Below are 26,962 nucleotides of genomic sequence, written 5' to 3' on the forward strand. Positions count from 1 at the left end.
AGAGGTTTGTTGAGGAACGTCAGAAGCCCACTAGCTGTAACCATTTTCGCCGAAAATTTAGTGTGCGTGGCTTGGATGAGACTTGGCAAGCAGATCTTACTGAGATGCAACCCTATGCTCGTGACAACAAAGGATATAGATGTATGCTTACTGTCATCGACATATTCTTCTTGTATGCATAGGCTGTGTCAGTAAAGAATGTAACTGGTGGAAATGTAACAGCAGCTATATAATTTTTATGAGTTAAAGGACTAATATCAAAAGATCTCCAAACATATCGCGTAAAGCAATTTTACAACCTAAATTTTCAAAGTTTTATGCAAAAAAAAAAATTAATTTATACTCTATATGTTGTTATCTGAAAACACCGATGCATGCTATGTAAAAAAAATGAAGCGTACATGGCAGCTGTAAGTGAACCGATATTCTATCCAATTTAGTTACAGCATATAATAATCACAAACATTTAGCAATTTCAACGAAATTTAAAAATGTGTCAGCTGCTCACAAGAATAAGGTTTTAAAATATTTTGTCTGTAGCGAAAGTAAAACTATAGTATAGAAAGGAAGAAATGGTTTTTGTCTAATAAGTATAAAAATACATAAACTATTAATAAGTTTTATATTTAACGTCCCGTTAAGCTTAACAAAATTCAATAGATAAGCCAATATATATTTTATAAATAATTTCATCTTATTTACCAAGCCAAGCTAACTTTATATACTATTTGTTTAGCAGAGTATAGTCCTCTGCCGCCCTATCGGCTGCGTCCATGCGACGTCGCCGACTGATTTCTTAATTTTAATAAATAGGGAAACCGCGGTACAAATATAGGTAAAATTAGAAGTACGTTAAGAGATTAAATTCACTTTAACTAGAACTGATACACGAATTTACAAACAACTATCGGAACACTAAAAAATATGCTAATTTTCGCGTGGACTTCAAAACAAAATGATTAAATTCACTCGACCTTTAACACTAATTTGAACAACTCACTGATTTTAAACTATAACGGAGGAAAGGATGGCGTTGGGTTAAAATAAAAGGAGACGCTATGTATGAGCCACAACGAAAATATATTCGTGACTCAAAGGAGGAAACTCCGAAGAGAAAACCCCCTGGAAGAACGACCAACCGATACAAAAGTAAAAAATATAAATAGAGGTATAAACAACTTCCTGGTGGAAACAAAAATGTGTGGATGTGCGTACGTGTAAAGTATGTGTGAAGTGCGCGTCCGCACTGTTCTCGCTCTCGATCACCGTTACACGGTTCCGCTGACGCGGATTTTCGCCGTGTTTGCTCGCAGCACGTCGATATGAGACAACGAACACTAATAGCAAGAAGAAAAAAGGATATAACGCGTGATGTTAAACACGTGCACCCGGTATGCAAACGATGTAGGAAACTCCCTCCGCACGATGAGACAAGGAAATCCGATAAAACCAGCTAGTATTCGAGATCGCAGTAAAAACTGTAGACCGCTCAGTACGAACTGTAACTTCGGAATGACTGCGCCCCCGCCGCATCTTCTTAATTTTCGCGTCTCGGCCGTCGGCGGCTCCACCCCTCTCCCTTCGATTTACCTTAAGTCTCTCGGATGACGTCCACCAATTAGCGCGGTAGAATAAGACAACTATATTAGACCATGCCGACTAAACACGGACAAAAACGATCATGAAAACGAATCCTTTGCCGGGTGCTCGACGTGTTGCGATACGCATCCGTGCTGCGAGGCTTGCTTCTCGGCCACTCACGTGGTGGCCCGTACGTTTTTAGTTGTTTACGACTAAACATGCTCCCCCCGTTGCGAGGGAAGCGAGCAAGATTAACTTCGAATCCGTGAACCGTATGTCTCGATGATATGTCGTTAGCTGTAAGTGTGTGTGTGTGGTGGTATACGTGTTTACATTCGAGTAATTGATATTTACAAATATACAAATCGTAAGATATCGATATGAAGTTTAGACTTCTTCAGTAGTTGATATCGGTAGTGGACACAGATGAGTGATATTTCGCTTGAATGTCCCATGCGATGTTCTTACGGAGACGACGCGTATGATGCCATCGGAGCCAGGGTAGACCTCAGCGACGACCCCCAATTGCCACCGCATGCATGGTTGATTTTTCTCAATGAGGAGGACGATTGAGTTTACCCTGATTTCGTGGTTAGAGTCGTGCCACTTCTGTCATTTTTGCAATTCGTGGAGATACTCCAAGTTTCACCGCTTCCAAAAATCTTGCCTTGCCTTTGTGATGAAGCGCCACACCGAAAGTCGATTACCTGTAACACAAGAGAGATCAGCCTCTGGCAGAAAATTCATCGGTCTTCCAATCAAAAGATGTGCCGGCGTGAGGGCCGTTATGTCATTAGGATCGTTTGAAAGAATATATAAAGGTCTCGAGTTCAAAATAGCTTCGATTTCTATTACCAGAGTATTGAGGACTTCGAAAGTTAAAAGTTGCTCGCCAACTACCCGTTTGAGATGATGCTTAAACGATTTAACCGCAGCTTCCCACAACCCGCCGAAATGTGGCGAAAGAGGCGGATTGAAATGCCAATCGATATTTTGTTGAGTCGCAAAATGATTGACTTCGTTACGAAATTGGTCGGAGTTAAATAAAGTATACATTTCTTGTAATTGATTTTTTGCTCCGACGAAGTTCGTACCGTTATCTGAATATACATGACTGGGGATGCCTCGTCGGCCGCAAAAACGTTTAAAGGCTCCTAGAAAACCCTCAGTTGTTAAATCGCTCACTAGTTCAATATAGGCCGCTTTAGACGCCATACATACAAATACACACCCGTAAATCTTTACCTTGACGCGATTACGAAATTTATTCTTCTTCATGAATAATGGTCCGAAAAAATCGATGCCCACCTGCGCAAATGCGGCTGCTTCGGTAACACGAGCTGACGGTAAATTTCCCATTTTGCTGTGAATAGGATTGAAAGGATTTCGCACGCATACGACGCATTTTCTAATAATTTTTCTAACCTGATGCTTTCCGTTGAACAACCAAAATCGTTGTCTGATCGTGTTCAATGTCGTTTAATTTCCGGCATGCAATGTTTGGTGATGCGCGTCGCGAATGATCAGATCGGTAACGTGATGATGCGATGGTAATAAGACTTGATATTTTTGATCGAACGAAATTTTCGCATTTTTGAGCCTGCCGCCTACCCGTAAGACACCGTGCTCATCGATGAAGGGATCGAACTCTGCTAGTCTCGAACGTTTTGTCCCTTTCGAATCCGATAAACGTGCGATTTCGTCCGAAAACTTCTCTTGCTGAATCAAACGGTGGATTGCACGCTCCGCTTCCCCTTTTTCCTCCACGCTGATCGTTTTTCCCTTGTACCGATTCGAACTCCGCATTCGCAAACAATAGGCAATTACGTTAATTAATCTTCCATACGACGAAAAACGCGAAAATATTTCCTTCCCAGAATTTATTACGAAGCAAGCCTTTCCTTTCAGACCCGGTAATTTGCTCGGCACCGTAAGAGCAATTTTCGGCCACTCGATCTCGGATTTCTTGAGCCACTCGGGGCCATTGAGCCAAACTGGGTTTCTCACGAAGTCAACCGGTAGTTGACCTCGAGAGAGCGCATCCGCTGGGTTGTCCTTCGTTCGCACATGCATCCACTCGGGAATTACGTCCAGCGCTTGAATTTCGCTTACTCGATTAGCTTCAAAAACTTTAAGAGTCGCTGGTGACTTTTTTAACCAATGTAGAACTATTGTCGAATCCGACCAAAAAGCTACTTGATCGATTTTGAAATCGAGCGCTGGACACATTTCCTTATATAAACGCGTAAGAAGCTGTGCGCCGCATAATTCGAGTTGGGGAATCGTTTTTAGCTTGAGTGGAGCTACCCGGGATTTTGCACATGCAAGACGAACGACGCACTTTCCTTGCCGATCAAACGAACGCAAATAAATACACGCTCCGTAACCGGACTGACTGGCATCGCAAAAGCCATGCACCTCAATTCTCGTTGGTTTATCGATCAAAAAATTGCGATTTACCGCAAAGTTACGTACAAGATCAAGCTGACGTGCAAATTCTACCCAACGTGAATAAAGCTCTTGCGATACCGACTCGTCCCAATCGCACGCCTCTTTCCAACAATCTTGAATCATACTCTTTGCATACAATACGATAGGCGCCAATAAACCCAACAGATCGAAAATTTTCGCGATTTCAGAAAGAATATGTCGCTTTGTAATCCTCTTTGGAAGTTCTATGCCCTTGACCGTATAATTAAATGTGTCTGACTGCGAATCCCACGTTACTCCGAGTGTTTTTGAAACGGTTTCTTTTTTAAATGCGCAATCTAAATCGAACACTCTTTTTCCCAAGCCCTCGAACGCGTGTTGATCGTTAGAAGCCCACTGCCGGATGTTGAAACCGCCGCGTTTAAGAAGACCAATCATCTCATCGCGAATTTTCATGAGTTTCTCGACCGAATCTGCGCCCGTTAACAAGTCATCGACGTATAAATCGCGTTTTAAAATTTTCGATGCACGTGGAAAATCATCGCTTTCATCGTCAGCTAATCGGTGCAGTGTACGTATCGCAAGATAAGGGGCCGAGGTGACTCCGAACGTCACGGTATTTATTTCGTATACCGCAGTATTTTTACCGTGAAACCAAAAGACTCGCTGATAACGCCTATCGTTGGGGTGCACGAGTACCTGCCTATACATTTTTTCAATATCCGCTGTCAAAACAAATGCGTGAGAACGAAAGCGCAATAGATGCGTAAACAATTAAGGTTGAATAGTCGGTCCCACGAGCAGCTTGTCGTTTAACGATATACCTCGATCCGTTTTCGCGGACGCGTCAAACACCACGCGTACCTTTGTTGTGTTACTCGATGCCTTAACGACTGCATGATGTGGTAAGTAATATCCGTCCGCGTTTTTGTTTTGAACCAGCGTCATGTGACCAAGCGTTATATACTCTTGAAGTACCTTCGAGTATTCGCGGCTGAGTTCCGGATCCGCCTGTAACTTTCGTTGCATCGCATGAAAACGCCGAAGGGCCTGGGCTCAAGATTTTCCTAATTGAGGTGACTCTTCGCTGAAGGGAAGTCGCACTATGTATCGTCCCGTTTCATCGCGTGTCGTGTGTTCAGTGTAATGACGCTCGCAAAACGAGTCTTTCGTCGCGATTGAAGCCTCGGGTTTCATTTCCTCTATCGTCCAAAATTTTGCAAGTTGTTCCGTCAGAATCGTTAAATGGCATGACGCTACCTGTTTCTCCCTCATCTCGCGCAACCCACCTGCGATCGTCCAGCCCAACTGAGTTTTTTGCAAAATTAAGTCACTCCCTTCGCGTGAAAGATTAATTTGACCGACTGATAAAAGTGATAAAGTGGCCCCGGATCCAATCAACATGTCTATTTCGCGCGGAATGTGAAATTGTGGGTCAGCTAATTTTAAATTCGACGGAATATTGATTGACGCACGCGGAAAGGGTTCGTCTGGTATGAAATCTGCGATTTTAGGGATTGTGAGAAACGTTAGTGTTTTTGAAAAATCGTTTGTCCGCGATCTAAAATATATTTCCACGCTGTGTTTTGTCTGTGTATTTAATGTATTTATTGCACCTACGGGAATTCTACACGCTCGTAATGGCAATCGTAAGTCACGCGCAAACCTTTCTGTGACGAAATGCGCCGTAGCGCATGTGTCTAAAAGCGCGCGAGCTTCAACGAAATTGCCTTGTGCATTTCTAACCCAAATAACTGCGCTCATCATCAGCTGTGACTGCGGCGCTCGAGTAATCGTCCCTAATACGCTTGTTCCTAGTCAGATAGACTTCTCGGGCTTCGATTCGCGATGTAGAGAAGTATGATGCTGCTCGCCGCATTTCCTACATGTCCCTGACTTACAAGTGCCGGTGTGCTTGTTCAAACAATTTTTACACAACCCTTTAGATTGCACGAATTTCCAACGATCTTCTACTCCCAACCCACTGTACTCTGAGCACGAATACACGCGGTGAGCTTCTCCGCAACGCACGCATTTCAATCCGGTGGCGGTAGTGGCCATTGCACGCGCAGACGAATTTTGTTTTGCCTTTTTAAACGTTTCCGATGCTTGTTCCGCTTGTCGCTTGTTTCCCCTGTCTCCCGTTACGCGCAAGATTTCACCCTCCATCGTGGAAAGCCGGAATGTCGTCGCATTAACGAATTTGTAAAATTCGTCGAGTTTCGGAAGTGCGTCGAGATCTAACGATTCCTCCCATTTTTGTCGAATACTAATCGGCAAAGCTCGCTCTAATAACCGCACGATGAAAATGTCGTCTAATTTCACGCCTAAGGAATCTAAAACGTTCAGATGTTGACGCGTGTCATCAACGAGCTTTGACAGACCCTGTGCTCTCGGCGTACCTAGTGCCTTGATGTCGATCAAAGCATCAAGATGTTTCGCGACGAGAATTCGCTTTCGATCGTACACTTCGATCAGGATTTTCCACGCACTCTGATAGTTCGCTGCGCTCGCATTAAAAATTGAAATTTTATTCAACGCCTCTCCCTGTAACGCGTTTTGCAAATAAAAGAACCTCACCAAATCGTCAATATCCGTGCGCGCATGTACCATCGTCGCGAACGCGTTTTTAAATGGCATCCATTTGTCATACTGACCGCTAAATTTAGGGAGTTCCGCGATCGGTAATTTTAATAATTTTTGCTTCTCGACGAACGTTGACGAACCTATCGGTTGGGTGCTGTTCATCGGATCGGTTAAAGACCCGCCTGGCATAGATGCGACGCGAGTTGCGAGTTCGTAATATCGATCCCGGATCTCTTCGAGCACCGTCGCCGCTTCTTCATCTGGCTCCGTCATCGCGAGCTCTTCGTGCAACTCCTCTTACGCAAAAAAACTCGCCTTCAGACGCTCAAGTCTCAACACCGCGTTCGGTTTGTCAACCGTCCCCTGTTCCAGGATGTTATGGAGCGATGTTAGCTGCCCTTTTAACGCGGCCCGTTTTATAGCAACTGTTTTAGCTTGCGACATCTTACTTGACCGACGATTTCAAAAAATAGAAAACCGAACTCCCACAAATAATGAAAGAAACAATAGAAACTTATTTAGAACAAACGCGAAAAACAAAAAAAATTATAATGTAATAAAACTCCCCTCCGATGTCGTTGAGGTTAATTTACTAAAACGAGAGACAAACAAAAATCTGATTCAACAGTTCCGGTATTATTTGAATTAAATTCAAGACCCTTTAGTTTGATGATAAAAATGACAAGACCGACTAATTAAGTAAATTATACGAAGAGATGTAACTACTATATTAAGTCAAGCGATTCGAAAGTATTAGCGAAGCCACGCGTGGAAACAAAAGCTACGAGAACGCGACCGTTACGTTAGCTGGCCCGAGCGTGTTCTCTCTCCCCCCGATTTTGGTACTTCTCGTTCTAGCTTGCACTCGTTGGACGCGTGATCGTCACTAACACGCGCCAACTCTCCTACTGGCTGTGTTTGGCGCGATTACCAAGAACTCGAATTACACGCACTCACTCTCGCTCGCCGGAAAAACGACGTAACGAATTTCCCGCACTATCGCTGTATGGTTTTCACTTCGATTTTCGCGCACTTTATAATAATATTCTAGAGAAATAAATCACTGTATACAACTAAACGCCAATCTCAAACTGATACTTATGACTAAGTAAAAGTAGCTAAAGAAAGAGGAAACGAATGCGTGTGAGTTAAGATAGAGTGCAGTCAAAGAGAAATTACAAAAGAAAAACAATTTTCGTAAATCTTAGATAATATAAGCGCTTGGTAAAGCGTGGGGCACTTAGCTTTTTTCGATGGTGCACGTGGCGGCTGACGATGAGATCCCTCCCCGCCTGGCTTCAATGGCAACGGCCTCGATGACCTCTCAATCCTTGTCCTCGTAGATGCTGTGTCTCTCCAAGAAACCGAAAGATGCGAGACAACACGAGAATTCGCGATCACGAGAAACGCCGAAATACGAGGAAGTGTTCAGACCTCACAGGAGGCACCAAAATGTTTAGCAGAGTATAGTCCTCTGCCACCCTATCGGCTGCTTCTATGCGACGTCGCCGACTGATTTCTTAATTTTAATAAATAGGGAAACCGCGGTACAAATATAGGTAAAATTAGAAGTACGTTAAGAGATTAAATTCACTTTAACTAGAACTGATACACGAATTTACAAACAACTATCGGAACACTAAAAAATATGCTAATTTTCGCGTGGACTTCAAAACAAAATGATTAAATTTACTCGACCTTTAACACTAATTTGAACAACTCACTGATTTAAAACTATAACGGAGGAAAGGATGGCGTTGGGTTAAAATAAAAGGAGACGCTATGTATGAGCCACAACGAAAATATATTCGTGACTCAAAGGAGGAAACTCCGAAGAGAAAACCCCCTGGAAGAACGACCAACCGATACAAAAGTAAAAAATATAAATAGAGGTATAAACAACTTCCTGGTGGAAACAAAAATGTGTGGATGTGCGTACGTGTAAAGTATGTGTGAAGTGCGCGTCCGCACTGTTCTTGCTCTCGATCACCGTTACACGGTTCCGCTGACGCGGATTTTCGCCGTGTTTGCTCGCAGCACGTCGATATGAGACAACGAACACTAATAGCAAGAAGAAAAAAGGATATAACGCGTGATGTTAAACACGTGCACCCGGTATGCAAACGATGTAGGAAACTCCCTCCGCACGATGAGACAAGGAAATCCGATAAAACCAGCTAGTATTCGAGATCGCAGTAAAAACTGTAGACCGCTCAGTACGAACTGTAACTTCGGAATGACCGCGCCCCCGCCGCATCTTCTTAATTTTCGCGTCTCGGCCGTCGGCGGCTCCACCCCTCTCCCTTCGATTTACCTTAAGTCTCTCGGATGACGTCCACCAATTAGCGCGGTAGAATAAGACAACTATATTAGACCATGCCGACTAAACACGGACAAAAACGATCATGAAAACGAATCCTTTGCCGGGTGCTCGACGTGTTGCGATACGCATCCGTGCTGCGAGGCTTGCTTCTCCGCCACTCACGTGGTGGCCCGTACGTTTTTAGTTGTTTACGACTAAACAATTTTCGTAGTTAAATATGCTAATACACGTTCTCGTTTAAATATTAGAATTTTGTTTTGCTCAACTCTGCAACGATTTTTTCATTTTCTCACTAAAGTTGATTTTTACTTTCTTTAGCTTTACAACGATTTGTTTTTTATTAACTAGCCACTAGCTAATTTTTTTGGTTTGAAAGAATTCTTCACTGACTAATTTATATAGTGCTGCCAAATCTACCATGCACAATGTAAATCAAGAAGAAACTCAATTAGTTGTTCAAGTTATACAGGAAGTATTTTTTACAATTATTAAAGAAAAAAGAACCAAAATAATATTCCTGAGTGTAAAGCAAATGCAATGTATCCTCGGGTGGAAATGCATTTCTTTTAGCAAATGGAAATAATGAAAAACTTTGAAAAAAAGTTTTATCAAGGATATAAAAATGTGAATAATGAAAAAAAATTCTAACATACCTTAAAACTAACCTTTGGTTCTTATAAAAAAGTTTCTTCTGGTAGTTCTGCTGGTTTCAAATTCCGTTTGGGACTTTTTTTCTGCTTTTTATACTTTCTTAGTTAACAACTAATACTGCTGTCACTTGAGAATGCTGATTGATGTTCTTGACTAAACTGATCTGCAAAGGTTGTAGCTTTCCTACATATAGGGAGCCCGACGACTTAAAATGATTTTGCTACAATTAGCTGATCTATATCTATCTTTTTTTGACTTGTCATTTTTATATCAGTCTTACACCCTTTGTTTTCTTTTTTTGTTTCTTATACTTTATCGGTTAGATTGCATTACTCTCCAAATGATAACAATTCAGTCATATAAGATAACTCTATTTGACTTACTGTTCACCCTCTTTCTTTGTTTTTGTCACGTACGCATTTAATTTGCTGCTGCTCATCTTCGTTATCCGTTTTTGAGATTTTCTAGAACATTCCATTGCTTACTATTTTTCTCTTTACTAGCCATTTTTACTTCTTAGGCTTACAAATTTTGATAAATTTTTACATTGCACTCATCGTTTATTAGTATAACAATTTTTTTATTTTCTAACGGCATCATAAATTTATTACTTTTGAGATAATTTAATGTATTAAATTCTTATATTTCAGCATTCATTATTCTTTAAATAACATGGTTTGTTATTCGATGAAAAAAACTGTCTGTATCAGTGTAAAGTAATTTGAGATTATTTTTAAGCTTGAAGAGCATATAGTCATAATGCAAGTGGTAAACAAAAGTTTTTGATAAGTCTATCACACTAAGTCCAATATATTCAGGCTTTCTTATCCTCACTTCTGTCCGTTGCAGTTAAACGGCTACGCAATTTTCATCGAAAATATTATAGCTGTGGAAATTTAGTTGAGAAATATTAGAACGTGCACCATAGCATGTACACCAATGATCTAACAGCTTAACAATTAATACATTTCCTCTCGTTTTTTATTGTTTTACCAAAAAACTGCATCTTTGATGAGCTTAAAAAGTATTTTTTTAAATTCTATTTTAGACTTTTTTTGTTGATTACGATTTAGGTCAACATATTCCTTGACTCATGCTTTCTGCCAAAATTCTAAAGCACAGTAATATTTCTCGTAGTCGATGCTGCACGATTTTCTCAAAAGCTTCAAAATGCGGTACATTAGTTGGATTGTTATTCAAAGTTATTAATGATTTTGTCAGTTCTGATCATAAAGCTGCTATATAATTGGAATAAAATAGCAAATCATTATAAAACTTATGAAGCTTTTTTGGGTACTTCGAATCAACCTCTAAAATATGTCCGTAAGTAATTGTGCGCAAATTTTGTTGGCTCTTTACTAAAGACGGCTTAAGATCAGAATCCTGTTTACAAAGAACCAATTTGTTAAAAATAATAAATAAAAAATACTAATTCTACTAATAATTTATTATTTTTTACAAGCGCAAAATATTAAGAAAATCAATAAAAAAAGCTTACCTGTATGAGAACAGTAGAAAGAGAACAAGCTCGGCAACAAAGCAGACGATCAATGGCTCTCTCTATCTCACTTACGCTTACAGGCACTGCTAAAATGCCTTTTATAATTTGAAAGTTATTATTCTCAATATTTAACGCTTATTAAGACACAAGTTAAAGTGTTTTTTAACAGAAAATTTTCCACCCTACATGCTAGTATTTTCACTTTTTCTGTTTATTAAACCGTTACAAGATATAAGAAAACGAGCTTTGAAACACGGCCTCAACATTATGAGACCACTTAATAAGAATCAGAAATATTTCATTTTATAATAGTGATTTGAATTACATTAAACATACGAAACGCCCAATTATCGTTAAATTTTCTAATTCAGAAGTTCTTCAGTTAATATCCTTAAGTACTAAGAACAGAAAACAAATCAGCGTGCTGAGTAGCACAATCGATTAGGTCCCTGACTACGAATCCGAATGATCTGGGTTCAATTGTCGAAGTCAATAAAATTTGGTAATTTTATTTAGACATATTTTATTTACACATATATTATAAATAATATACACACACGAAATTATGTATAATACACACATACATTATATATAAAGTATACACATATATACAATGTCTGTGCCATGTGTTATGTATATGCTAGGTATACAGTACATGTATGATGTTATCTTATATATGCACACGTATACTTCTTCATGGCAATGTAGAGTGTGTAGATTGATAATATATCCATAAACGTACTTTACAACAAAAAGATATTTATACACGACAATGAACCATATATACGAATATATGAATATACAAGTTTCACTGCATGTATATATATGTACATATGGGACATTCCACGTCAACGCGAACGCTAAAAAAATAGATTTTGCTTTTATCTAGCGCAATCGATAGTACTCATTGAGAAAATAATCCCCTAATTTCTTCAGATTTTTTGACACATCCCATGACCGTCAGTGACGGTCACAAAATCAGAATTTTTTTCTCTAGACCAAAAATCTTTATTTTTTCTCTGGAAAATTAAAAAAAAAGTGTACAATATAGGGATGGTTTTCTCCGTATTCTTTCACGTAGATTAGGATAAAAACATTTAAAAAATGTTTGGGGGTAGTTTACACCCCTAAATTGCTATTTTCAAGTTTATAATCGAAATTTCGGAAAGTATGCCATGATTTTTTTTTATTCTTTATTTTTCATTTTTTAACTTTTTTGATCCCCTTTCAACTCGTCAAAGTCGCATAATGGGCGTTACCCGTTAACTTGCCCAAAACAAAGGTTAAGGGCAAAACTCCTGAAAATAATCGAGTTTTGTATGTATTTCTACAGTTTTAAGGTTGCTGATTACGAATCAAGGGTTAAATTTTCAAAAAAACAAAATGGCGGATCCAATATGGCGGCCAATGTTTGTGAAATTCAAAAATTTTTTAATTCTAAAAATACTACTGCAATCTACATCAAATTCTCAGTAAAGAATGTATTTTGAATATTTTTTATTAAAGTTGCCATTACAGAGAAAAAAATTCATTCAATTTTCTTGAATAATAGTTTATGTATTCACGATTTACGATTTTAGTAATTTGTTCATGACAAGTTAGGATTCATTTTTTTAACTGGTTATTACCTTTGTCATTTTTGATACTGATTGCTTATTGAAAGTTTAATTTTTTAACAAAAAAATATCAGACTCTACATTGAAGCCATCTGTATTGCAAAATTTTGTCAATATAATGTGGATTTGTTCGAAAATATATTTGTTGTATGTGTGCAAGAAAAATAAATAAGGAATGCCTAAATAAAAGATTAAAGATGTTTATTCTTTGTTTTATTTTTTTATTTCCAATTTACTAGTAATTAAAGATTTTTCAAGTGAAAACTTCTTATGGCACGTTGGGCACTTTTGTGGGTGAGCATTTTTAGCCGTTCTCGCCACAGACGAGATTTTACACAGATATACTCCGCGTGTATTCTTATAATATATGTATACTGTACGTGCTCTTTGCATGGGCATTCGTTCGTGCTCTCACGACATACGAGATTACATACCTGTATGTATACTCAGAGTGTATAGATATGCGAGAGTGCTGCATGCTATACGCAGCATCGTTGGTCTGAGGCCTGAGGCCTGAGCCATTATTCCACGCTCACAGTTCATGCTTGATCGCACATAGCGCCACTGTCTGGATCTCACTGCGAACTACTTGGCACGAGAATTCAAATTCAAAATCGTATGATTTTTTCAGCAGACAGTAGGCGCAGAAATTTAAATTCGAAAGAAATCTTTGTATGTATTGGCTAATTAATGCCTAAAAATATTAGATAATGTTGTATGATTACATACATAAATAGTATACCAAGAATTCTTTCGAATTTGAATTTTCGCGCCTACTGTCTGTTGAAAAAATCATACGATCTTAAATTCGAATTCTCGCGCGACGTAGTTCTCGGTGGGATCCAGTCAGCGGCGCTATGTGCGATCAAGCATGAACTGTGAGCGTGGAATAATGCTCAGACCAACGCTGATACGCAGTCTTTGCATGGGCATTCGTTCGTGCCCTCGCGACAGACGAGATCGAGAGTTTTTTATATTTATTTTATAAATGAATATTAAGTGGAAAATTTATTTACTTTTATATTTCATTTGACTTGTGTTGCTGCTATGGTATTGTGTTAAAAAAATTGATAAATTTTGTATTTACTATTTACTAATATTTATTCATTTAAATAAAACCACTTCTTTCAAATATAGTTTCTATATTATTATACTTCATGTCCATTCAAGAAGTGCCCACATTGCTTTGAGAAACTTGATTTTTTTATGTACCATTTCTTATGTCGCAAGCGCACCTAAAAATGCTCACCCAAAAAAGTGCCCAACGCGCCATAAGTTCAAGTTTTCACTTCTGGCTGCACTCCCGGAGTGCTACTTGTTTATTGTAGAATTGATCAAAAAAAAACTTAAGTGGCATCTCATGAGAAAAATATAATCAATATTTTTATTTCGAATCACAGATAAAAAATAGTAATCCTTAAACCAAAAAAAAAATTTTACAAAATTATAAAATTTCGAAATCTTTATAAAGACCTTACCCAGAGTGTTTTTTTGCATGCACGTTACCATTTTCTAAAACAATAAGACAGTGCTTTTTCTGAAGAGATTCAATCTTACAGTAGTTTAAGAATCTCTTGTTTAGTTCTTTTTTATTACATCGTAAACTGCTGAGTCTAAGTATTCAAATTGAATATTTGGCAATCTGTTGTATTTTTTGTAAGAACACATGTATCTTCTTTTTATGCTGGAATTGTTATGTAAAGCCTTTTCCTCACTGATCCGCTCCTGCCTAATCAAATGGTATTTCTAAATTCTCTAATATCATTAAAGATTTAATCAACCAGTAATAATGTATATATTGAAAAAATAAATTGTTATTAATTTTTTTCTCTGTAATGGCGACTTTAATAAAAAATATACGAAATACATTCCTTACGTTAAGTTTGATGTAGATTACAGTAGTATTTTTAGAATTTGGAAATTTTTGAATTTTACAAAAATTGGCTGCCATATTGGATCCGCCATTTTGTTTTTTTTTAAATTTAACCCTTGATTCGTAATCAGCGACCTCAAAAATTTAGATAAATTTTTTTCTCAAACGAAAACTTCAAAAACGAAAAATTAAATGAATTTTTTTCTCTGTAATGGCGACTTTAATAAAAAATATACAAAATACAGTCTTTACGTATCATTTAATGTAGATTACAGTAGTATTTGTAGAATTTGGAAATTTTCAAATTTTTCAAATATTAGCCACCACATTGGATCTGCCATTTTGTTTTTCGAAAATTTAACCCTTGATTCGTAATAAGCGACCTCAAAAACGTAGGAATACATACCAAACTAGATTATTTTTGTGTTATGCAACAAGATATAATGATAAATTCATGGAGTTTTGCCCTCAACCTTTGTTTTGGGCAAGTTAACGGGTGACGCCGATTATGCGACTTTGACGAGTTGAAAGGGGATTAAAAAAGTTCTAAAATGGAAAATAAAGAATAAAAAAAAATCATGGCATACTTTTCGAAATTTCGACTTTAAACTTGAAAATGGCAATTTCAGGGGTGGAAACCACCCCCAAACATTTTTTCAATATTTTTATTCTAATCTACGCGAAAGAATACAGAGAAAACCACCCCTACATTGTACATTTTTTTTTTAATTTTCCAGAGAAAAAATAAAGATTTTCCGTCTAGAGAGAAAAATTCCGATTTTGTGACCGTCACTGACGGTTATGAGGTGGGTCAAAAAATCTGAAAAAATTAGGGGATTGTTTTCTCGATGAGTACTATCGATTGCGCTAGATTAAAGCAAAATCTATATTTTGAGCGTTTGCGTTGACGTGGAATGTCCCATATATACGTAGAGAGAGGGAGAGAGAACAAATCTCAGTGGTACAGTGAACAGCTACTGAGGAGTGGACCAGACTTTTCGTTGCATATTTCCCCTTACACGGCTGTTCACTGCCAGCCATAAAATGTTTCACACAATAAAATATTAATATCAGTGATAAGTTCCAGTGAAATCTGAAAACAAAACTAAATTATTTATTACCAATTTGTACGTTAGTTATATTAGATGTACTTGAGTATGTAACAACTAAAGTTTGTTTTTTTCTCAACATAGCATCTCAAGTCAATCCTGGTGTGGTAAAACAGTACACGGGACTTGATTTATATATTTTTAAACAATTATTCCTAAAGTTTTCAAAAACTTCTATTCATAGAAGCACATTAGTTTTGAGATATAAGTCTGAGTATTCGCCAAGGTTTTTAATATCAAATTTTTTTTATATAGTTTGAGGGTGTATATAATCCGCATAACTTATAAGTGTGTCTCATAATCTATACTGTAAAAATTCTTTCGAGAAGGAAGCTCAGTTTCTCTTAGTTTTTCATACTACGGCACATTATCGTATGAAAACAAACCTTTTGTTTTGAACATATTAATTTGGTCTGATGAGTAAGCATTATCTTGGCTGAAAATATAATCTCAACTATTTTACTTCTCCAAGTAGGATGTGAATTTATCTAGAGTTGATGGTAAAAGTTGAGACGAGTCAATGAAGCGTAAGGTAATGCTCGTCTCTTTAAAATAATTTGTAAAAGAAATATGCTTTTCTTTCCTTTGGAAAACTATTTGTACTCGTCTAAGAAAACAAGTTATAAGTTGTTTATAAATAAAAGTGCATTATAATTACTTAGATTATGAAAAACTATGGGCATGGATCGTGAGTCCGGGTACTTAATATTGCATTTACTATGTGCAGGTCCTCGATATCTAAATAATGAAAATAAGAACTTATCTTTGAGAAAGAAATGTTGAAATAAGGTAAATGTCTACTTCTGACTTCCTAGTTGAATGACAGTGGTCATAAATTTTGTTAAATTCTTAGTTGCTTTTTCACATATCCAACACCTGTCAGTATCAAAACAATTGAAATCTTCTTGTTAAGTAAGAGATCTCATAGGCCCCAGATTGTTATATACTTTGCAGCTCCAAGGAAAAATTATGCATTTTTTTAACATCATGTGGCCGAATCTCTAACATTTTCATTGTCTTGTCTATAACATATTTATCATGATTAAGCGTTATCAAAATTGCACTTTACATAAAAAATCTCACACTTAAATTTTTATGATGCTGTATGGCTATCTACACCTTATGTATTGGTTGTAATTTGTATTCAAAGTCTGCACAGAGAAAAAATGTTGTTAGATCTTGATTTTTTTGATTTTCTAATCTTAAAATGTTATTAAAACATGGATAGTATTGAAACAGCGTCACCAACGGCAAAAATTGTTTATACGTACTCACTGTATTTTTTATGAAAAAATTTTTTTTCATCGTGAAACAGTGGCAAAATTACTGTCAGCTCAAAACTAATTAACAACATTTAAAAAACCTAACTATATCATAAGAGATCCATTAATGCCTCCAAAAAATGTATGAAATGTCATGACCCATTTCTCATGAGTACCGCCACTTTTACCCATGCTGGGAGCACTGTTTCAGATTGCTGTACGGAACGAATACCGTAGATGAATTAAAAACTCCAGATGTTGCTTCCTGGCGCCGTCAAAACTGCAAACTTACGAGTGACACACGGGCCCGTAACGCTAATTGAGCCCCTTTGTGTATTTTAAGCTAGAGCAATACTTTTTCATGGTCTTTGTTCTACTGTGCCTTTAGCAAAAAATGTTTCTTGATTATTTTAAGAAGCTTTTAAATCAATATCTTCTTACACGAGATACGGTTTTGGATAAAATGTCCCATATTACATTCTTGTTTGCTTGTAAGGTATAGTCCACATACATGCATACTAAATAAGTATGTAAAATATATAATCCTTCTTAAATGTTAAAGGTTGTCAGAACATTTGATAAATTATCATACCTAATATGCTGCCATAGTCATTTATTAAATACTTATTTTAGGAAAAATTATAAATATATTCCACAGAAAAAATACATCAATTAACAGAAGTTTAAGATTTATATAGTTTCTATATACATTGATATTTTTTTCTACAGATACTTATAAATTTTAAAAATGTCTTTATTTCAAAAAAGATACGCAGTAACATGGAATTAAACCTCCATCCTTCGGCCTCCGCATCAGGCTCTACAACCACTAGACCACGATATATAATGTCTGCGCAATCTTTCATAAAGAATATGTAAGAACGTGTGCTCTTTATATGTAATGCAGAATAAAGTTAAAAACCAAAGGGTTTCCTGTAGACCAATGTGTTAACAGCGGATACGTCATTAAGTAAGTATGTCTTAGCTTTCCTAAAAAATATCATAATTTTTAGTATTGTTAAAATAAAATTTATAACATCATTTTTCTCAGTGTAGCAAGCATGTATGCAAAACTATTGTGTGATCTGATATTCGAAACATTCTGTCAGAGTATGTAAGAAATAAAAGTAATAAATAGATATTCAAATTTAATGCAGAAATTTAAACAAATAACGATTGATGCTATATTTCATCACTAAAATAAACATTGAATAAAATCAACAGTTTATACCAACTTTTAAACTGTTTACAGTACCAAAGATAAAAAAAAATACGAAACATCAAATAACTTTTGTTAGAATAGAATTTTTAATGCAGACTGTTGTTAAACAAAAACGTATAAGTAGTCTATTTCTTCTTCAAGAAATAGTTGTACCCAATTTAAAACAAAAAATTTTAAGTTTTCTAAGATTTTAAAAATATATGTTCCAGTCATTTGATGAAAACGGAAGTGTATGCACTTTGCTTAAAAGTTTCTTTAACACACACTTTTTGCTAGCCATTTGAACAGACAACTGTAAAAGTAATTTACAGTTTTACAAAATCAAATAATTAATTTAATTTACTGTCAAAAGTCTCACACAATCCTTAATAAGTAATATGTATGTAAAGGTATCTAGATATAGGTACGAATAGGTATGTATACCGAAATTAGTTTCAGGTTATGTTCAAACATACGTCAATCAGTACAAGTATGAATACAGCGGTCTAATTGCGTGATTCGATATACGCAATACGGTTTGAGATTTACCGTCACACTACTCACTTCATGACGATAGCGTAACAAAAAGTTTACTTTTTGATGTTCAAAGGTATATTATGACTGTAAATCTCGAAAGCTATTGCGTATATCGAAGAACATAATCAGACCCCAGGTGTATGCATTTATGTATATAAGGACAAGTGTTTGTACAGAAATAATGAGCGTCAGAGTGCTACGTTTCCATTACAACGTATACTAAGAATAGCATTCCAGAATGTTTATATAAAACTAAGAAGTTAAGGATGATAACAGGTGACTCAAATGATAATAAAAATGTAAAAATTGACTAGCTAAGAAGACAGTTTTAAAGCGAGATATCTCTATTATAAGAGAGATGTCACCACTTAGATTTGTTATCAAATGAAGATAACGTATAGACCCACACACAATCTGTACATAAAATCACGAGGTCGTATTTGAGTAGAAGGCATGACAAGAACATTTTTTAATTCTTAAATGTTTTGAGTATAAAAAAAATTGTCATTTAATTTAAAATGCTGCGAAAGTGTGTATTTATCAATCATTTTAAAATTGTGAAGAGAAAGTTTGGTAAAGCCACCTACGTTATTGGTAACACGCAGAACGTAAATTCAAAAGAATATCAGGTGAGTTCAATGATGATTTTAAATAAACTATCATGTTCGAATAAGACTATTTGTTACAATTAATTTGGTGATCTAGTTTTTTTGCTCAGTTAAGAAAAAAATTTTTACTATCCTATTGTGATAATTAAAAAAAATGTTAATCAAATAAAATAAAAACATACTCAGAGTTACCTTATCTTACTATAAATATCAGACATGTAGAAGTTATTTATTAAAATACTTTAAAACAAGCTGCCTGTATGTCGTAATTGTCTCACACTTTATATTGGGAGAGGTTGAGTGCTGTTAGGTAATATACACACACGCACTATGTTACGTGTGAATATGTGCATATGAATAGGTAGTAGTAGAAGTTTGTGTCCACACAGTAACATGGTAAAGCAAGCTTTCATTTTTAATGAAGGTATAATGTTAAGAAGTACAACTGATCAAGTATTGCAACAGTATTTTGCATTTATGCTCTTAAAAAAAACTCATCCCTAATTAAACTTTATTTATAGTGACCACATTATTCCACTTGAATAAAATATTAAGAAGCAAAAATATCATACATCATTAAGTATAAATAATGTTTTATAATAACTTGCAAAAAATGTAATTAAATTATTATTATAACAATTCAGAAACAGATAATTTCAAACTGTTATCATTATTTATTGATACTTGTTCTGATTTGAATCAATAGTTATATTGTACTTAATGCACCCTCATTCACTCTATTTATCTTTATTACTCCAAACGTAGCTTGTTGCATTTTTTTCGACGTTCTAAATAGTCTGCTTAATTGAAGTCTAGAATATCAAGAAGGTTTCAAATTCTTGCTCGATTGAATCTTATACCACTCGAAAAAATTAGTTTCCTGGAACGCAAAGGTTCTTATGAATTTTCAAGAGATGTAAGAATGAGTTTTTATAAACATGCTAATTTCATAGGAGCTTAACAAGCACTGCTAACTTCCATTCTAATATTTTATAAAATAGCTGACAAACACCGTTCTTCTTTAAATTGTAGAGTAAGATATTATTTTTCATTAAATCTTAATACTTCTTCAAAAAATTTTACTACTTTTTTTTAGAACTTTTTTTTTAGAAATATTAAAGAATTTATACCAGTAGACAAGAACAATGACAAAAGAAATCTTAAATAGACGTTTTATTATTTTTTAATAGATATTTTTAATATTTGATTATGAAGAAGTGAGTTAATAACAGGTGTTTTCTTAATAATGTACAGAGCAGACGTTTTAAAAATGGGTTAGTTAAATTTTTTATAAGACAGGAGCTTGTCATTCTTCACTTCGTGTATAAAAACATTATTTTTCTTAAATATGTGAAAAGATCAAAGTTTCTCTTGCATTAAAAAAAAAAAAAACTGAATCCTTGGAATGACTTGAGGAGGCTCATCACCTTTTTGAAAGCCGAGCTATTGCACAGAAACTAAAATCTGTGATGAAGTATCACTTAACAGATGTACAGTTGCGATTTTAAAGCATGCTGTCAACCAATAAAAAAAAACTTTCAAAATTTTAAATTTCCGCATCGGATTTAAGAGGCATATTGATTTTTTCACTAGAAGTTTCAGCTTTCTTAGGCTAAAAATCAAGCCTTATACTCTATAACTTAGCAGCAGGTTGCTGTAAAAGTATTTTTTCCAATGAATTTGCAAATGTCCAAGGTTGCCGAGTAGAAAAAAAATATGACGTACTAAAAGTCCAAAAACAGAGGCTAACTTCGGCACGTAAACAAGCAAGCTTATATCTATACGGATACATATAAGGCCTGGTATATGATATTCTTAGGTGTGACAGTCTTACGAGACACCAATGGATAGTACAAAGACTGTGTACCACCTTAAAGTCGTTTATGCCAAACTCTGAAGTCAAGAACACGAACAAAAAATTAAAAAAAGCCTATACTATAAATATACGTATATCTGAGAAATAACTTTAAAATTTATTCCTTTTTTCCATGTGTCTAGTTATAATACAGTTTCTTAACCTAAAAATAAAAAGAGTTGCCGACGCAGCGTTGACGAATCTCGGTCATGTATGTCACCTATGTCCTTCTTACACCTTGGGTCTTTTCTCCTGAGAAAGGGGTACTGGTGCTGAAATTCTCCCGTTCTACAATGAGAACTATTAAACTTATACCAACAAATGTCTAACTATTTATTTATTTAATCTCTTAACGCTAATGCACAGTATCTCCTTATATTTTACACAATATAACGCTTAACATCATCCCCTAAACTGCACTGCAGCGACTCCGTCTCGCACCACGCGAGCCACAAGCACCCATTCACCATGTCCTGCTCATCTTGGACCAGGAGGGGCTTCTTCTCGTGCTAGACCCACGCTAACATACACACAATTATACTCCGTCTATAATCTCACACTCTACTATATTCTCTATCTCTCTCTCTCTGCTCTGCTCGCTCTTGCTCTCCACATTCTTACTCTCTCTCTTTCTCTCTCTCTCTCTCTCTCTCTCTCTCTCTCTCTCTAGGCACGAGTCCATTGGTTTTTCGATTCCTTTTGCGTGAACAGTTATGTACAAGCTCTTTTGCCCTGAGTGCGTTAAAACTATGGGAAGACATTCTCGCAGGGGTGAGATCGGTGAGTACTGTCAAATCTTTCAAAAAAGGGCGTTTTTAATTACTTGTTGGAGGCTGAGGGACGGCTCTGTATTATCGTGCCTTGTTTTGAGCCCCGTGGTATAGGTAGTCGTACTGTGTTTTTACCCGGGTGTTTTCTACATCTACCTTACGTTACCTATTTTCCATATTTTTGAACGTTACTGTGCTAACTACCATTGTTATTATTATTTATGTTGTAATTATTAATGGTATGTTACACACTATGCTAAAATTATCAAAATTCTGTTTTAAATTTTGTAGTTTGGTAGTAACTTAACTCACTAATTCTGTAAGTAAACTGCGAACTACATTATTTGTACAATTGCCACGTGCCATTTACCGAACGCTTATTAAATGTACGTACATATTATTATGTATCAAATTGAAATTACTATGTATTTTAGTTGCCATACGGTTTATCACATCTAGGCATTAAAAAACTTGTTTCATCATCATCATCTCTCTACTCGAAAAAAGTACTCTCTCTCTCTTTCTCTGCTATCTTTCTCACACAACTCTGCTATCTATCCTCACACACGGCAAAATGCACAAACAATAGCGGCAACTCCCAAGCATGCACCTTGCGGTCTCTCTTACACCTCGTCTCGTCAATCCACACACTACTTTTTTCTCTTTCTCTATCTCTCTCACTGTGTACGCTAAACTCTCTTTTTCTCTGGTCAAACAACCGTTAGTCTAACCCAGCGCGATGTTGTCCAGGGTCTTCAAACGGGTCGTTCGTCCTATCGTTCTGCTCTTTGTCTTTACTCTTTCCTACTCTCTTCTACTGGTCTGAGCTGCTTTCGTACTCATCTGCCTTGAGACCTGGTTGTCTTGGTAAAATCCAGCAGTTGCTAGACTCTCACACAAACCTCTCTTCTTTCAACACTCTATGCACCTTCTTGAGAACTCTCTCTCTCTCTCTCTATTTCTCTCTCTCAACTCTCTTCACAAAAATCCTTAGAAATCACGGAAACTTTCACTGCTCACACTTAGGCGTACAGCTTGAGACTCTCCTCGAGACTGACTCACAATCTCCTGCTTGAGCAATGTCTGCTGCCGTTGCTGCTACCACGTATCTTCCCCTGCAGTCACTCTTGACATAGCAGCTACTGTGCGTCCTGGTAGTCGCGTTCGCATTTTTTTCGTCCTTTCTCGCTGGCACTGCTGTGTGTCTGAGGGTCAGCTGGTTGACCTTAAGCGTCCTCTCCTCCATCTCTCAGTGTAAACACAGCACTCAAAGTACGAACTAATTTTGAAAAGCTTTAAATTAATGCTCCACGTATGTACGTTGCATTAGCGAGAGCATTTTTGGGCATAAAGGCCATTTTTGCATTGTTATAAGCCCTAGGCTTAATCACCTCTCTGGTTGCTTGAAAGCCGATTCTTACCAGCATGATCTTGCTGATCCAGCTCCTTTATAAAGTAATGAAAAGAAGGAAGAGTACGTACGTTGTCTCTGCACAGAATGGTGGTCCTGTGATTATTCAATGACGTCTCCCTAATAGCATCCATCTGGTCCTTGGTCAGCATTTTAAACCTTGAAATGGTCTCTATCGTCGTCCCGAGCTGCTTATCCTATCCTTTCATAAGTGCTGTGTCCCTTATGGTTTCCTTTTAGTCTGGCATTCCTCAATTCTATCTCTGTCTTAAGTTTGTCCATCTTCTTTTTTAGTTCCTCACAGTTCTTTCATGTTTTGAAATTACATCCAGAGAAGTTGAAATTTTGGCTACTGTCAAGGGGTAAAGTCATCTTTGAAAAGTGATAAACCAAATGTCTCTTTCCTTGGCAAGCAAAACACTAGATCGGAGTATGCTCAGCCGCTCGGTGTCCTACTTTCTCACAAAGGAAGCAGACCCCGTGACACAAGCTCTCAGATTTAGTCGTAGCTGGCGGAGCAAGTGTTACTGTTACTGGACTTATTGTTTGTCTCCATGCCAGGTTATTTATCCAGTCCTGCCGAGTCGTCCTTGAAAACGGTCCATGCGTTTGTTTTTGACTATCCCTGTGCACTTGGACCCTCATTACAGACAGTTGCGCGTGTACGTCCTCATCGCTTAGGTTGAGTACTAATGTGGTCGTGAGTGGGTCTGGGTTTGAACTGATCTCTCTATTAAGCAGGAAATCATTTTTTGAACGTTGTTTTTTAAAGGAGCTTCATTCCGACTCTTGAGTCTTTCTGGCAAATCAGTTACTTCTGAGATTCTCGTCTTTGGTGTGGAGTTTAAATACACGGCACGTTGAACATTCATGGTTTAAGCGGGCCGATATCATCAATTCAGGTCCTTTAGGCTTATGGGCCTAATATAAGCCTATGGGCTTTTGTTACTCCGGTAGAAGATTTCGGTAAGCCTCATCAGCCAAAGTCTTTTCAGACAGGGAGAATTTTAATTTTGAGGCAACGCACCGGAAGTAGGTTAAGAAAACAAAGACTTTCTCAGTCTTTCCTCAAGTCCGGGTGTATACGATGTTAACAGCAGCTTGTTGGGGTGGGTAGTTTTAAACTGTGGAGGGTTGTTGGGGATAGAGAGAGTCACTTTCAAATGAGTCAAAACGATCCTTTAGGCTTAACAACGATGGTGGTATCACAGCCAATGCTGTAGGAGTGGTAGAATCGTCGTTTCTTCAGGTCTGGATCGCCGTAGCTGTGTGGGGGCTGGGCAGTGATCCTTAGAGACCAGGGAGGTCTAGTCACCCGGGTGGTTGATATATATATATATATATATATGTGTGTGTATTGCAAAATAACGATGACTAAATATATTTTAACTATTCTATCCTCGTCTGGGTAGTTTTGTGTTGGCTTGGTGACCGCCCCTGGGCCAAGATGCCTTTAGATCCTGGAGGGGTGACAGCACTGCGGATAAGGAGTTTTGGCCCTTCCAAGAGCTCTGGAAAAGTGACGGGGAAGTGGGTGGGGATTTGGCCTTGTGGGGCAAAAGTACTAGAATTGTTTAGGGTGGTCCTAACCCGTTGGGTAAGATCACCTCTTATCGTTTCGAGAGGGTGTGGTGGAGAAGTTTTGAAAACGTCTTCCAGGAACTGTGTGGCTCCGTCCCAAGTGGATTTCCTAAGAAGAAACTCTTGAGAAGTTACCACTTTGTAGCCTTGTGAGAGACAGTCGTCTATTCACTGACCAAGGGTCAATTGTCTCCACTCTTGGTTGAGAGGTGAAGAGGTCATGAGCTTTTAGCTTAGACGAAGTAAGAACAAAGGAGAGAAGAGTAGAGAGGTAGAAGTAAAGTGAGAGACGAATTTTACGTACAGTGATGTTTATCGAACACGTACATTCTTCTACCACTGCTTTATATGAAGACACTTGGGAAAAATAAGATACATGCTATACACAATTTTGCACGATCAAAGTTGATTGCTCTTGGATCATTGCGCAGTCCTTTTTATGTACTATAAGTAACTTTTTTACTAGCGATGTTCTCTAAAAACTAGTAGTTGCTACCTAGCGAGTGATAGGTTGTACTTTCAAGTACAAAGTTTAAGATTGGGGCTGCGTGCGATATTTCACAATAAAATTTATTTAAAATGATTAAATTTAATTATTAATAATTATTTTGTTAACTAATAATCAATAAAATAATACCCCGGATAATAAAAAAAGTCCTGAAGTAGACTTTTTTCTGGTTCCTTCCACCACCTTGCCTCTTAAAAGACTTACAAAACGCGGTCCAGTTCATGAAGTCCTGTTTATTGGTCCTTAACCAGCACGGAGCCCGTTTGAGCAGGCCACACGGTAGAGATCTCAAGAGAGCTTGGTTGCTTATGTCCATGCTATCCTGACAGTTATCTAGGTGATCTAGGAAATCCTTGGGATCTTCTCCACGTTCTTCATCTGTGTAACGTAAGGCCTGACTCTGGAGAGGTTTAACTGCTTTCGCTTGGGTGGCTTCTTCTCTATGGTCACCTTGGCACGGCTCACGTATGTCTGGGTCGGGAGACTCAGAGATTTGCGTTTTTGCAAGATCGACCTGACTCACGTATGTCTTATACACTTTGCACTAGTCCAGGGGACGTAACTGAGAATGCTAACTAACTAATGCTGGGAAATACAGTAAACGCACAATAACAGGATGTCAAATCCTCGGCCAACTCTAGTGAGCTACTTGGTCAATCGGAACTCCAGCGCGTTATTAACCAAGCTTACAGTCTATTACGCGCAACTGTCGGTGCTAGTGTACTCTCGCGCTAAATACAACAAAAGTTTACGAGAAATAAATTATTTTTCTGTAGTGTATTACTCTTACTAGTCCTCTGCATAACCTGCACAAGTATCTAGCTACTGAGACTAGTCCTACACGAAACACCACGCACCACTAACACTAACTCACTCAAATACGTTAAACACTTATTCAGAAAAAACTACAAAGTCCCGCGCGTCTCCCTAAAAGCAATAATATTTTGTAACACTGCTTCTTTACCTGAAAATAAAAAAGAGCCGTCGACGCCGCGTTGACAAATTTTGATCACGTACGTGACCTATGTCTTTTGTTATACCTTGGGTTTCTCCTCCTAAAAAAGGGAGAATAGTGTGGGAGTCCTCCTATTCTGCGAGAGCAACTGTTACATTAACACTAACAAACACCTCTAACTAATCTTTTATTCAATCACTTATCACTAATACACAGTATCTTCTTACACTACACACAACACAACGCTTTACATCGTCCCCTAGACTGCACCGTAGTGACTCCGTCTCATACTAAGCAAACCTCAAGCGGCCATCTACCTCGTCCTAATAGTCCTGGACTAAGAGGGGCTTTTCCTCATCCTTGACTTACGCTAACATACTCTCTCACATACTCTCTTCTTCTGGTCTGAGCTACTTTCGTAGTCCTCTACCTACAGATCTCATCGTCTTGGAAAAACACAGCAGCTGCTAGAATCACGCACTTACCCTTCTTCTTTTAACACTCTACGCACCTTCACGACAATTTTTTCTCTCTCTCTCTCTCTCTCTCTCTCTCTCTCTCTTTATCTCTCTCTCTCTGCTCTTGCAACGAAAATCCGCAAAAA

The 26,962-nt window shown here is 37.3% G+C and overlaps 4 protein-coding genes across 6 annotated transcripts in view; 1 reads left to right on the forward strand and 3 right to left on the reverse strand.

Annotated features, from left to right (window-relative positions):
- Positions 1–2,226: 2,226 nt before the first annotated feature.
- Positions 2,227–2,940, reverse strand: LOC149373841 (uncharacterized). The gene has a single exon (XM_089595667.1). The coding sequence runs from the start codon at positions 2,938–2,940 to the stop codon at positions 2,227–2,229; it is 714 nt and encodes a 237-aa protein (XP_089451793.1).
- A 120-nt stretch (positions 2,941–3,060) lies between these two features.
- On the reverse strand, positions 3,061–4,722 carry LOC149373842 (uncharacterized). Its single transcript, XM_089595668.1, has one exon. It carries the CDS (start codon positions 4,720–4,722, stop codon positions 3,061–3,063), a length of 1,662 nt encoding a protein of 553 aa, XP_089451794.1.
- Positions 4,723–5,067: 345 nt separating this feature from the next.
- Positions 5,068–6,870, reverse strand: LOC149373843 (uncharacterized). The gene is made up of 2 exons (XM_089595669.1): positions 5,913–6,870; positions 5,068–5,513 (listed from the first exon to the last, which is right to left on the reverse strand). The coding sequence occupies exons 1-2, from the start codon at positions 6,868–6,870 to the stop codon at positions 5,068–5,070; spliced, it is 1,404 nt and encodes a 467-aa protein (XP_089451795.1).
- A 12,233-nt stretch (positions 6,871–19,103) lies between these two features.
- Mccc2 (methylcrotonyl-CoA carboxylase subunit 2) overlaps positions 19,104–26,962 on the forward strand; it is a 702,143-nt gene continuing 694,284 nt past the window's right edge. For all 3 annotated transcript variants that reach the window (XM_089595591.1, XM_089595592.1, XM_089595593.1), the window contains exon 1: positions 19,104–19,299. In XM_089595591.1, coding sequence (XP_089451717.1) covers positions 19,189–19,299 — 111 coding nt within the window. In that variant the 5' untranslated portion in view covers positions 19,104–19,188. The remainder of the gene's footprint in view (positions 19,300–26,962) is intronic.

This window comes from Copidosoma floridanum, unplaced genomic scaffold, assembly GCF_036245765.1.
Source record: "Copidosoma floridanum isolate Cflo_tuat_1 unplaced genomic scaffold, Cflo_Japanese_pri ptg000026l, whole genome shotgun sequence".
Classification (NCBI taxonomy): Eukaryota; Metazoa; Arthropoda; class Insecta; order Hymenoptera; family Encyrtidae; genus Copidosoma; species Copidosoma floridanum.